The following is a 14,511-nucleotide window of genomic DNA, read 5'->3' on the forward strand; positions in this document are numbered from 1 at the left end:
TGATGTAAGATGGATGGCTGTTTTACAGAAGCATTTTGTTTATTATTCCTTTTTAACTACCTGATGGTGGCTTCCTAATGCTGGAAAGCCGATTTATTCTTAATTTACTACTATTAATGGACATATAAATGTGTGTGTTTTTCCTGAGGATTCAATTTAAAATATTTTAAAATGCAGTTCTTCCATCTTGGTGATTAGGTGTTTTTGCATGTAAGGTTAATAAGCAGTAATATAGCCACTACTTTTCACTTTGCATCTTTTGACTAATTACAATACTAATTAATTTACTTCCTTTCTTCATTTTGTTGTAATGCACTTGGACTACACAGATCCTTTCTCTGCTACTGTAGATGCTGTTGATGATGCCATTCCAAACTTAAATCCTTTCATCACAAGTAGTGGTGATGTTTACCTTCCCATTCCTGCAGATGTACCCACTTTTTCTACTAGGACACCTACTCATGAAATGTTTGTTGGTAAAGTACCATTTAACCTTTCTTTCCAATTAATGTTTATACTGCCTACTTTTTTTTTTTTTTTTTTTACGTATCCATTAATTATTTTTTAAAGCATTGCAATAAATATTTTGAATTTTAATATCAAATTTAAAAATAACAATAGCTATAATGTAGTGAGGTTTTTAAATTGATACTAGTATCCCTGATTTTATTGAATGCAAGTTTTTAGGAAAGAAAAGTTCCTTTGAAGTTAGACTTTTTTAAGTGTTTTGTTCTCTATTATGTTGCAATACTCAAGCTGTCTAGCATCACATGCTGCATTCTGTCTATTATTTCAGAGAGTTGGTTATTAAGAGAGTTGTTGGAAGAGTAATATCTCTTAAACTTATATACGTGTTCATGTGTGCTTATATTTTTCCTCTGTACTTGGGAGATAGGCTTATTATATTAGGAGCTGTCTTAGTCTTCCTCTCCCCCCCCCCCCTTTTTGAACTGTGAATAGTACAATTTTAAATTGTCTAAAATCTATGCATGCCCTCAAGTGTCTCATTTTATTGTTAGCCTTAAGTTAAATGAAAAGTGGAAACTGTAAAGCAATTGACTGAGTGACCTTTAATTGCAGTATGAAAATCCATTAAAAGTCAAAATTTCACACCAAAATTATACAAGAAGAGTAAGTTTTTAAGTATGTACAAAACGAAAATGTTTTTGAATCTTGCTAAAAAGATGCTAATCTTGCCTTAAAAGATGGTGAAACTGCTTTTATACACTTCAACAAAATAGCTTAAGGTGACAAATTTAAATCTTTGATTAAAGCAACATGCAGAAAGTCATCTATGAACCTATATTTTGAATACTCTGTTAGATATATCTGAAAGAGAGGTTGGAATGAAGGTGACTAGAAAGCAATAGTTGGAGAATTGAGCATGTTCCAATACAGGAGCTCTGGTTATATATAACTAGTCTGATAGCTCCAACCCGTAATTATTGATTGCAATAATTCCTTTGTGTCATTGTAATGCATTAAAAATTATATAAAAAGTGGTTGAAACTAAATTTCACATTTTGTTATTCTTTAGAAAATTTGTCAAATGGAGTACCTTATTTGCTTGATAATAGGGTTACTAGAGTTATCCTTGGAGTATTTTTTTCTTACAAGTTTATATTTTCTCTATTTACTATGTATGAACGAGTATATGTTTAGTAAATATGGCTGTTTGTATCTTTTTAGTCAGTTTTTTAATTTGAGATATAAAACAAATGTCTTTGCTTTGGGGCCATGCGTTATTTCCATATTTTAGGTTAGAACAGTGCATGGGCTTATGGCTGTCACATCTGCTTGCACCTTTAAGCTAAAGGTCCTGGCTGTTTCACATTTAAACAGAAGCAGAATAAAAAATAAATAAAAGCCATTGTTAAAGTGATACTTAGTTATTATTTTGGCTCTTCAAGGAAAGTCTGTAACAAGTTTAAGGCTATGGGTTGAAACTAGAGAAGACTAGAAATTACAGCAGGAAGGTTAGGGAGAGGTGGGGAAGATAAGAGATCAACCGAAGGACTTGTATGCATGCATATAAGCATAACCAATGGACGCAAAACTCTGGGGGGTGAGGGCATATATGGGAGTGGGGTGGGAGGAGCAATGGTAAGATATCTACACATATAATACCTCAATAAAAAAAAGTGATTTAAAAAAATAAAAAAATAAAATAAAATAAGACTAGAAAGCAAAACAGATTAGTAAAGTTGATGGCCATATATTCCAAGATTAGTAGGTACATCCTATCCTATATAATAAAAGGCTAATATGCAAATTGACCAAGCGGTGGAATGACTGGTTGCTGCCCCCTGGTGGTCAGTGCACTAGAAGCCAGGCTTATGGCTGGCAAGCGCAGTGGCAGTGGCGGGAGCCTCTCTCGCCTGTGCTGCAGCATTAAGGATGTCCAACTGCTGGCTTAGGCTTGCTCCCCACGTGGAGCAAGCCTAAGCTGTCAGTCGGACATCCCCCGCGGGCTCCTGGACTGCGAGAGGGCACAGGCTGAGTGGAGGAATGCCCTGCCCCCTTGTGCATGAATTTCGTGCTCTGGGCCTCTAGTTTAAAAATCATAAAATTGATGAATTCAGAGTTTTCAAAGACCTCAAGAGAATATTTGGCCCAGCTCTCAACTCTCATACTGGTAAGAGAATGTTACTACCATTTTATGGATGGATCACCTCAGTGCCAGAAAAGTTAAATGCACCAAGATAACTCAGCTATTGGGAGCAAATCTTGAAGCAGGAGACCTGCAGCTTTGCTCTGCAGTGCTATTTTCCTTATGAAAGCACAGATTTAAATCCTTAGATGCTCTTTCTGAGAGCAAATAGTTTAAATGAAAGTTAAAGTATACTTTATTTAAAAATCTGCTAAGTTTTGTCATTAGAGAAAAAATGTATTTTTTAAAATGAAAATTAGTACAGAAGGGGAAACTATCCATTAGGCATTAGTCTAGAACAAGGGTCAGCAAACTTATTCTTAAAAGGTAAGATTGTAGCCCTAGCCAGTTTGTGTTCAGTGGTTAGAGTGTCGGCCCATGGACTGAAGGGTTCAGGATTCAATTCCGGTCAAGTGCACATACCTTGTTTGTAGGCTCCATCCCTGGTCCTGGCCAGGGCACTTGTGGGAGGCAAGTGATTGATGTTTCTCTCTGTTTCTATATCTCTCCCTCCCTTCCACTCTCTCTAAAAATCAATGGAAAAATATCCACGGTTGAAGATTTTTTTTAAAACAGTCAGATTGTAAATATTTTTGGCTGGTGAGCCAAATCATTGTCATTGTAGTCTAAAAGCGACCATAGAAAATACATAAACATATGAGCTTGGCTGTGTTCCAAACTTGATTTACAAAGATGTAGTCTGCTGATGCCTGTCCTAGAAGAGGCTTTTTTAATAAGATGACTTACAACTTAAAAATTTCTGAGAAGTAAGTTGTGTAATAAAAAATTCCAAGAGTTTTTTATTCAAAGTAAGAACATGAAAGGACCACCCAAGGTGTGGCATTCCTAGAGCTACATTGCCTAATTAGCTACTGACCACATGTGTCATTTAAACTTTAATTAAAACTAAATGTTAAATAAAATTAATTTTACTTTGTAAGTTGTACTAGGCACATTTTTATTGTTCAGTGGGATATGTGACTAGTGTCTACCATATTGTACAGGACGAAATTGTAGAACATTTCTGTTATTAGAAAGTTCTGTTGGCTAGTTCTGCTCTAGAACAGTGGCAAGCAAACTTTTTGTGTAAAGAGCCAGATAGTAAATACTTGAGTCTTTATAGGATGCATAAAATCTAAATTGTATATTCTTCTTTTTTTTTCTTTCCTTTTGTTTTGTATCTTTTTCTTTCCTGTCACTTTTTTTTAATAACCTTTAAAAATGTAAAAACTATTTTTAGCTCACATGGGCTTGTAAAAATAGGCCACAGCCTGTAGTTTGCCAACCTCTGCTCTGTAGGGTTGAGAACAACCCAGAAAAATCAGAGAACAGCTTTACAATGCCCTCCAGCCCTTCTAGAGGAAGACAGCGATCTGATGTGATGCTTAGGGTACTAGGTGGCTTTTCCTCATTAGAAGAATACTGAATTATGAGTCAAGGCGAGTGGGTTGTCCCAGCTATGCCATGTCCATGACTTTGTCTAGACTTGCTTCCTCATGCAAAGAGGACATTAGAAGACAGGTTAATATTAGCTAAAAGGCCAGTTGCTTCATATTTTTAAAATCTAAACAGATGCAGTGTTGGTTATTTAAAAAAATTGTTGTGAAATATGTGATACCTTAATCAATAAAGAAATAAAAAAATTTTGTTTATTTTTTTGTTTATTTTTAATCACTCCATTCTACTTTTATCTGTTCCTCCTCTGTGCTTCTCCCAAATCCCACCCCAACTCCTCGGCCCTGTCCCCACCCTCATATGCCTTATCAGATTCTTTTTTTGGTATTCAAGCTTATCTTAATACTGCCCTTATGTGCCATGACCCTTCTATTGTAGCTGGTTTATTTAGAGGTAGGTAATGGTATCTCTAAAATTCATCAATTTGTATAAAAGGGATTTCTTCTTATTGTTTTTCTTAAAATGAATCTTTAAAATATTTGTAAGAAAAATATTTTTTTGCTTTCAAAGAACAGATTAATTTTTGCCAATTTTTGTTTCCTTAAACACATTATTGTTTTGTGTTATCTTTCAGTTACTTTAATTTATACTCAAAACTTTAAAATTCTCAGAAAAGGTTATAACATTTTAATATTGCAAGCTTATAGAATTTATAACTCTTTGGATAGGTGTTAATGATAGAACAGTAGATAATTTTTACTTAGAATTGTTGCACCAGGTGTTAGGGCAATTCCATTGGAAAGAAGCATGCTTTTCTAGCACTATGCAAAGGGCATAGAAATGGGATGCAGTTTCCAGGGAGGTGTGGCCAAGTTGTATTCATCTGTGTTTTTCCAAATACATTCTAGGCCAGTGCTGAAGCAATAAAACCTCGAAACCCAGCTGATTTTTTTGTGTGCATAGGAGTTATCTTAGTTAAGTTGGCATTAAAAAATAGGTTTGACACAGCTAAAGAATTGAAGTTTTTGACTGGCAATAAGAATTGGACCTGTTTAAAAGTATTTTACAATGGCATATCTGAGGGCATTGGATGGAAAGAGAATATGTTTGGAATTCAGTGAATTTAGTTTTGGATTCTAGTTCTTCCTAACCTGTGTGACTTTAAGCAAGGATTTAACCTTTCTAAACCTATGAAAATTGGGATCTGTCTTGTAGTATTGCTGTGGGGTTTACATATATGACTGTGTAACATCCAACACTATCCCTGGCACATAGAATTATTATTAAAACTATTAAAATCCATCTTATGTATGTAGATCATTTCGTATTTGGAATGTACTTTTTACCTAATTACTATTCAATCATCACGTACAATTTTGAGCACTGGTTATTTTTGCATTGCTTTTAGATTTTAAAATTGCCAAGGGTTGTTCATTCTTTTGGCAGACAGTTGCTGTGAAAAGCTCAAGAAGTTCATAAAACTTCAATAGTCCTGTTGAACAGAGATATTTAATTACTATAGCTAAATAATAATTTATTTTTCTACCTACTGGTTTATATAAGAATGAGATACTTAGGATAAACTGAAAACCACTACTAGATTCTAGAATGAAACAAATTGGGATTTGAGTCTTGGTTCCACCACTTACAAAAATCTTTAATCTTGGGTAAGTTGTAAAATCTCTTAGTTTCCTAATCTGTAAAATGAGGATGATAATAATAACTATCTTAGGGTTATTATGAGGTTTAAGTAATAAATACCCTGTTTATGGGGTATTAATAAAATAGCAGTTACTTTCACACACAAAAATATGAGACCTCATTTATTACAGAACTACCACCAAAATTCATTAACAACCCAGCCAATTTTTCTTAAAGGTGCTAAGAATGTTTTTCTGTCCCCAAAGATTGTTCACCTCGTACCTTTTAGTTAATATATTATTGCCCTCCTAAGATTTGCCCTGCAGGGCAGTGGTTTCTAAATGTACATCAACAAAGTAGTGATGGGTAGTGACAGTTTTTCACTAGGCCTTAGTGAAATAAGAGTAGCCAGTTCAATGTAGTGATTATTCCATAAAATTTACCTTAACTCAAAGAGTCTTAGTTCATCTTTTATTTTTTTGTCCCTAAAATTTCCTATTGAAATGGTAATATAAATTTTGTACCTTTATTTTACGTCGCTTTTAAAAATTAAAGGTTGACAATCCTTGACAGTCTCCCAAAAAGTGACCCAGGGACAAAAGGCCATTAAGTTCATAATGGGCATTGAAATAACACAGAACTCTTTACCTTGAAGGTATGTATGTGTATTACCAGCCTTTATAAATTACTTAAAATGCTATTTTTAAAATAAGCTGTTGCTTCCCTGGTAGTGAATCAGCTAGTATAACTTATTAAAAATTTCATTTTTACCTGTTTTCTATGTCTATATAGAGGTACTAGCTCTGGGTTACTTTATATACTTTCAAACTTTTTATGCTTTTGGGTAATAATAATGTAATTTCACAGATTGGCCCCCCTAGGAACCTCAGAAAGTGCTCCTCTCTTTACAGAAAGTAATAAAGTTGTTTTTGTTTTCTATAAAAGATAAGCTTATCTCTGATATCAACCAATTCCAGGAAGTTGGGAGAAAATAGAAATTTGATATCCTTACTGTCCTAGTTATAAATTATTGTTCCATGTATTTTCTAATGCTTAGTGACATCATAGCCAAGATATTGTTTCCAGAATGATTTGAAGAACAATATGTATACTTCTTACACTGTAATGATACCCTTGACATATAATTAAGCATGATAGATTTTTCTCTTTCTTGAATAGATACATTGATTATTTTTGTAAGGAGAAGAGCCCATGGTATGATTCTTTTCTTTTTTTTTAAATATATTTTTATTGATTCTAGAGAGGAAGGGAGATGGAGAGAGAGAGATAGAAACACCAATGATGAGAGAGAATGAATCTTTGATCGGCTGCCTCCCGAACGCTCCCTACTAGGGATTGAGCCTGCAACCCGGGCATGTGCCCTGACCAAAACATCAATGTGAGAGAGATACATCGATTGCTTGCCTCTCTGCATGGGCCAAGCCTGCAACCGAGGTATGTGCCCTTGACCGGAATCTAACCCGGGACCCTTCAGTCTACGGGCTAACTCTCTATCCACTGAGCCAAACTGGCTAGGGCCCATGGTATAATTCTTAAACAGCTTGTACCTTAAAATGCTGTTAAATTGGTAAGTCTGATTAATTTTAGGAATGTTTTCACGAATGGTCAGATTTATATATTGAATTACTTTGTATTTTAATAGTATTTGTGCTGTCACTGTATGACCAGTGTCTTTGAGTTAACAGTATTTTAAGGGTTAAGTACTTAATGGAAATAAGATCAAATTTGTATATTCTTTAAAAATTTGTGCCATACAGAATATTTACCCTGTGATCTAAATAATGCTACTTTTTAAGTAGTAGTATTCTTGTGTATTAGATTGTGTGAGTCACCATTAATAAGTCATTGTTTTCTGGCCTCTACCTTTGAGGACCTTTTTGGACTTCCCACCAAATCTTGGCCTACTTTTAACTTTTAAAAATTTTAAAACCAGTATTTTTGGTACAACATCATATTGTAATTCTTTATATCTTGGTGTAGTGTACATTAAGAATTCAAAGTGAGATTCTGACAGACTGGAAGTCCTTCAGCAGAAAATTGAAAGAGGAAGAAAAAGAGCCTATGTTTAGGACTCAAGTTTAACTTCTCCCTAATGATATAGTTGTTAATCTTCTAATATCAGATTTTTATTTATTTTTTATTTATTTATTTTTTTTACATTCTGGGTTTACAGAATTTAGAAATGGAAGATATAATGTAAGGAGCCATTTATTACAACAAACTGAAAGAATTCCTTCTTTGTGATCTTTGCTAGACCTATCTCTATTTGGATATATACTCAGTGATTTCAAAGCTCCCCAAGTCATGTGATAACCCTAATCATTTTAGATGATTTTAATTCTTTTTAGCCCCTAGAAATTCAGAACCTTACCTCACAAAAATACAACCTCACACAATTGAAAACCTTATATTAGTTACCTCAGTGTAGTCTGGTTTCAGAGGCATGAGCTGGGTGTTGACTTAATAACACTAGAATCAGTGTAAAACAAGAAAGAAGATTTCCTATTTATGTTCTGGTATTTTAGACCAGAGTTAGGTAAATTAGTATGTTTGATTGTATATATTGTCAACCCCTGTTGGAAATAATAAGTTGAAAGTAGAGAGTGGTAGGAATTGAGGATGATCTGTTTGTTTGTTTTTGTATGTTTTTCTGAGGGGGAGGGTGATATTAGAAAGGCATGCTGACACGAGGAGGACATAAGGATTAGAGGGCTGTAACTTTCAGAATCCTGTCACTGTCATGGAAGGAAGAAAGGGAGGGAGGGAGGGAGGGAGGGAGAGAGGGAGGGAGGGAGGAAGGGGAGAAATATGGAAGATGAATTGGTAGAGGAAAAACGACTCTTGAGGATACTAAGTACATTCATCTATTTTTAAGCAACATACTACCTATTTCATTCCCAAATGAACCCTTACACTGTGTATGTTTTAGATGTGTTTAGTTTTTTTAACTATTATCAACATTAAGGTAAAAAATAAGCAAAGATTTTTTTTTTTCCCTATAATGAAACATACTGGTAGTTCAACTTCGGTTGCTTTTACGTTAGTTTTCTTTGTCAGTAGGATGATTTTGTAACGGAAAATGTAATCACTCCAAAAAGAAATGTGGTATTGTAGGAAACATTCTGCTTGCAGGGTTGGCTTTGTTTTTGTTGTGGGAAATTACACTTTTTTCATTCTATTGTTATCACTATTAAAGAGCTATAAATGTAGACTTATTAAAGAATTGAGCATTTTGTATTTTGTTTTTCTTAGGATTCACTTCTTCTCCAGTTGCACAGCCACATCCTTCAGCTGGCCTTAATGTTGACTTTGAATCTGTGTTTGGAAATAAATCTACTAACGTTATTGTAGATTCTGGGGGTAAGAAAAAATTATTTTATTAACATTACTATAATGTTCTAATTTAGATTCTGTGTAAGGACAGATAATGCTCCTTTTAACATGTGTAAATAGATTAAATTGCAGTAGCCAAAGAAGTTCCTCCTTCTCCAACCACTTAGATGAGAGCTTCCCGGCACTATTAACTGTTACTCTTTCTTAGTGGCATTTTTGTTTCTCCTAGAGCTAACTAAGAGATGTGGGGGGAAAGAGATTTTGCTCAGATTAAGTGCTGAGATGATATTGGCTATGTGTAGATTACTCATTATAGTTTTTACCTTTACTGAAAGGAAATTGGCTTTTTTGAAAACAAGGAAAATATAACCTGGGGTACTTAATGAAATAGTCTGTGTATAAGTAGCTAGGATATATTAAATATTAGAGTTGTGGGTGGAGGAACATTGTATTGTTTTGAGGATGATCCTTTACTATAAATCTGTAGAGCCAGGTTTCTACTTAATTATTTCCATTTAATATCTTGTTAATTGGAAGTTTATAAAGATTAAGAGGTCTTATAAAATTGACATTTCTATTAACATGGGATGGCCTTTGATTTGGGTTAGTAGTTAAATTCAAGCCATTTAAAGAAATATATTGACATGGTCTTAATTTAATAATATACAATTATTTGTCATCCAAAAAGAGAGAAGCAAGTAGATGTAGGATTTATTTTTTCCCATATACTAGTAGGGTTATAATTATATTTGTTGATGCATTTGACATTTTCCTTTTGAGTTTATCTTGCTGGGAAAGGGGATTAAAAAAAGGGACCAATTGTTTATATTTTGTAAACCACCATCTTTTAATTGAATTTTTTGGGGTGACATTGGTTAATAAAATTATATAGGTTTCAGGTGTATAATTCTGTAATATATCATGTATATATTTTATTATGTGTTCACTACCCCAAATCAAGTCTCTTTCAATCACCATTTATCCCCCCTTATGTACTAGTAAAGCACCATTTTAAAAAAATATATTTTTTATTTATTTTAGAGAGGAAGGGAGAGGAAAAGAGAGATAAAAACATCAGCGATGAGAGAGAATCATTGATTGGCTGCCTCCTGCACACGCCCTACTGGGGATCGAGCCCTGGTGCCCTTGACCGGAATCGAACCCAGGACCCTTGAGTCCACAGGCCAGCACTCTATCCACTGAGCCAAACCAGTTAGGGCTAAAGTGCCATTTTTAATGACTTTCTTTTTTCAGATTCTCTGGTATTCCTAGATTGAGCTATTTACTAGTAGTCCTTTAGGGGTTGGTTTGATTGGATTATTTTTACCTTCTACCCTTCAGTAAAGAACCATAAGGGATTTTATTTTCATTTCTAAGCAATGTCTTAGTTTACTAGGTCATTTTATGCAGTTGGAGTATACTTTAGTAATTTCTCAGGTATAATTTAGGTTAGCTGGTTTTAGAAAGATCCAAAATGATTCATTTTGACTAGCTTCTAATGTACTATTTTACATACACCTTATATTCTCCATTTGAAGAGTATAAAAAGGTCTGTAAAATATTATTTCTTAAAAGAAACTTTTCTCAAAAGTTTCCAGAGATGTATTCTTTTTTTTAAATCTGTATTGCTTTAGGTATAAGTGAGTCTTAAGAAACTGTTGGGTAAGGGAGAGAATTGTATTTCATTCCTTTCTCTTTTACAACTTTGGAATAAGTTTACTTGAGTGCTTTCTTCATCCCCTTTAACCTTAATGTAATATTGTCCTGAAATAAGACATTATTTCTGTCAAAGGAGATATAACCTTTTCAATCAGTTCACTTAAATGGTGAATTTCTTCTTTTTCCATTTAATAGTATATTTAGTACCCATTTTTTGGAGGACTTTCCTGGTAAACAAACAATGAGAAAAGGCAGAGACCTCCTTTAGAAAGCTGTAGCACCAGAAAGTTCCTTACAAATCCCATTTCATTTGTTAACTTTAAGGCTTTGATGAACTAGGTGGACTTCTCAAACCAACAGTGGCCTCTCAGAACCAGAGTCTTCCTGTTTCCAAACTTCCGCCTAACAAGCTGGTATCTGATGACTTGGATTCATCCTTAGCCAATCTTGTGGGCAGTAAGTATTCTTTGGATTCTCTAATCTACTTTAAAATAAGTTGATTTATTTATTTGTCTTTTAAAAGTAGTTTTTAACTGATTTCTTTTTTCCCCTGTCTTAGATCTTGGCATTGGAAATGGAACCACTAAGAAGTGAGTTTTTATTTGTATTCTTTCCCATGTGCCGCTTAGAAGTGGATTTGGCTTTCATCTTGAAAGTGTGTGTAGAGATGTCATTTGCATTTTAAATGCTCTGTTCAATCTAAATAGATAGTAAAGAAACTTCATGATAACAGAACCTAATATTCTCATTTATCTTTATTTAAAGTGATGTAAATTGGAGTCAGCCAGGTGAAAAGAAGTTAACTGGAGGATCTAACTGGCAACCAAAAGTTGCACCAACAACTGCTTGGAATGCTGCAACAGTGGTGAGTGAAAAGAGCTTATGATATACTAACATGAATAATTTAGGTAAATGTGTAACATAAGAATGTTTTTAAAGTGATGGACATAAATGGAAAGATTGTTATTATTGAGTTTTAGAAGATGAGTAATTTGTATTTAAGGAGGCTTAGTTGACTATATTTGCAGCTACATTTAAAAAAAATTTTAAATGTATTTTTTATTGATTTCAGAGAGGAAGGGAGAGGGAGAGAGAGATAGAAATATCAATGATGAGAGAGAATCATTAATTGGCTGCTTCCTGCATGCCCCAAATTGGGAATCGAGCCTGCAACCTGGGCATGTGCCCTGACAGGGAATTGAACTGTGACCTCATGGTTCATAGGTCGACGCTTAACTATTGAGCCATACTGACCAGGCGCAGGTACATTTTAATAGCTAACATTTATTTAAAGGTTACTTGTGTCAGGCATATTCTAATAAATAATATATGGTTTTATTTCCTGTAATCCTCAAATTAAACTTAAATGGTAGCAACTATTATTGTCCCCATTTTACAAATGAAATGGAGACACAAAGTTAAGTACTTATGTCCAGGATCACAGAATTCTTAAGTGATTAGGTGGGTTTTTAGAACCCAAATAGCCTAATCCCAAAGCATATGCCCTTAATCACTACCCTCTACCACTGGTTTCAAATTTATTATTCATTTATGTAGAACATAAATTTTTTCTTTTTTCCTGATCTCACCATTGGTAAAGAAACTATATTTACTTGGCTTTTACTAATATTGTCATATGATGCATACAGTTGATTCTCTTTATTTGCTGCACTTTTGTTCTTGAAGTCACTCGAACACTGAACCATTGCTAGGTTCACACACACACACACATATTTGCCCAAGAATGGTTCAGTGTTTACTAATTCAGTGTTAGGGTGACTTTAAGAACATAAATACAGCAAATCAACTGTTGCCAGTAGAGAAATCAACTGTGTGTGGGTATAATCATGGGCACACACACATCTTACCTAGATTACCATAAATCCTAAAAAACTTGTTCTGGTAGATTTTACATATTTTATAAAGGACAAAATGAGGTTTAGAAGTATTACTTGACTTGTCTGAGGCAACCCCAGTAACAGGTGCCAGAGTTAAAATTCTAGTTCTATCCACTGGCCCCAAAGCCAGAGCTTCTTGCTTCTCACTACTGCACTGTTCCCTTCCTTCTCCATCCTCTCGTCATCTTCCTATTAGAGCTGAAATCTGGCAGAGTCTCGCTTGTTCAACTTTAGCCGGGAACGAATGCCCAGGGAGACAAATTGTTCACCACTCTACACATGTTCATAAATGACTTTAAATGACCTCAAAAGCATTTACAAGCATTGATTTTCAGATTACAAATAAATTTTAATGAGTAGGTAAATTTGCAAGTCCAAAATCCATGAATAATGAAGATTAATTGTATATGTTAATTAATTACTTAGCATTTAGTTATGAAGAAGTTCTGTTACTGTTTTTAATTACTCTAAGTTGTAGATATTCCAGATTAGCTTTGGGGTGTACTCCTATCCTTGGTCAACTGCTTTTTTAACCATCCCAATAAGTCTTCCTGAGTCAGAGAAAACCAATTTCTTTTTGTGGAAAATTTTGAAACATGCTTTTTTGTAACAGTGTACTAATAGCAGCGTTTTGACAGCACAAGCTACAGATTGAATTAGCCTTCCTGTTGTTATTAGAGACTCCGCCTTATCCTTGTTATAGCCACTTGTTATTAAATCCCTTTCAGAACATTGCCCTGTTTTCCTTATGTTAATCATAAAATAGTGTGCTGATAAAATTTTGTGGGACATTATCTAAAGAATTCTGTTATCATTAGTCTTCATAAATAGATAATAATATTGATTTAGCCACCTTTTTAAGGCAGTAACTTTTCACTGAGAGTCGTCACTACCATCACTAAAAATAAAACCTTTTATTTAAATAATTTTGGTTTTACACACACACAGGCACTATCTTGAGTCTATAAAAAGTACACTCTTGTGGGTGTTTGAATAGGTATCATCCCAGTTGTAAGGATGAAGTTATGTGATTTTTTTTCAAGTGCAAAGCAACTAGAAAAAATATTTAAATTGAAATCCATCTCTCTGACTCTGAATCCAGTGTTTTCCCCACTGTAACACACCTTAGTGACTAGGGAATGGTAGGAGGTTAGGCTAGTGGATTTTATAGCCTCAGGTGTGAACTATACATTGATAATATATGAGGAATTATGCTGATATGAAGATACAATGGATATTTTATTTTACATTGAGTTAGTATTAATCCATATGAAATATTAGGAGTTTGTAGATAGCACTTCACCTAAGTTTGACTATTGGAATATAGTAGACATCTAGCGATCTAGAATTTGTGTGTAAGTTGATAAGAGCAATATTTATGGTGCTGTGTCATATATGGTGATGTGTATCATCTTTTAAGATTTTGTTAAAATATTTGTGTGTATGTATTTTGTAGAATTTCTTTTTAATGACTAACATTTAGGGCTGGTGATGTGATTACTACTTAGGTAAACTGATGCTTATTGCATTTCTTTACATTTCTAATCTTTTTATTAATCCTTAAACACTGTCAAGGTTTTATAATTTTTAAAAAATTTAAAACAAATTATTTGGAATTTTATTAAAATATATAATAATGTTATACTACACATCTTTTAGTTATGCTTGTTTTTTTTCCTAGATGTTATATGATGCATCCTTGTTGTTATTAGAGACCCCACCTTGTTAGTGGATGCATTGGATTTTGTACTATTGACACTACTGATAGGTTTTATGTTTTAATGACACTTGTAATCAGTAAACTACTATGTATGCAAGGGGATAATGCCAAAGACTAAGTTTCCCTTGTTAACCTTGATAGTGTTTTAGTATAGATGTCTTCCATTAGATACTGGAAATACAAGGGGATTCTAG

General features: G+C 33.9%; 1 protein-coding gene across 13 annotated transcripts in view; it reads left to right on the forward strand.

The window, feature by feature from the left end:
* Window positions 1-14,511, forward strand: part of PICALM (phosphatidylinositol binding clathrin assembly protein) — a 111,490-nt gene that overhangs the window by 76,614 nt on the left and 20,365 nt on the right. For 4 of the 13 annotated variants that reach the window (XM_028128473.2, XM_028128482.2, XM_028128476.2 and 1 more), the window contains 5 exons: window positions 330-476; window positions 8,960-9,067; window positions 11,024-11,155; window positions 11,259-11,289; window positions 11,465-11,564. In XM_028128473.2, the coding sequence (XP_027984274.1) occupies window positions 330-476; window positions 8,960-9,067; window positions 11,024-11,155; window positions 11,259-11,289; window positions 11,465-11,564 (518 nt within the window). The remainder of the gene's footprint in view (window positions 1-329; window positions 477-8,959; window positions 9,068-11,023; window positions 11,156-11,258; window positions 11,290-11,464; window positions 11,565-14,511) is intronic. The other 9 variants (XM_028128498.2, XM_028128475.2, XM_028128474.2 and 6 more) reach the window with 5 other exon arrangements.

This window comes from Eptesicus fuscus, chromosome 13 (assembly GCF_027574615.1).
Source record: "Eptesicus fuscus isolate TK198812 chromosome 13, DD_ASM_mEF_20220401, whole genome shotgun sequence".
NCBI lineage: Eukaryota > Metazoa > Chordata > Mammalia > Chiroptera > Vespertilionidae > Eptesicus > Eptesicus fuscus.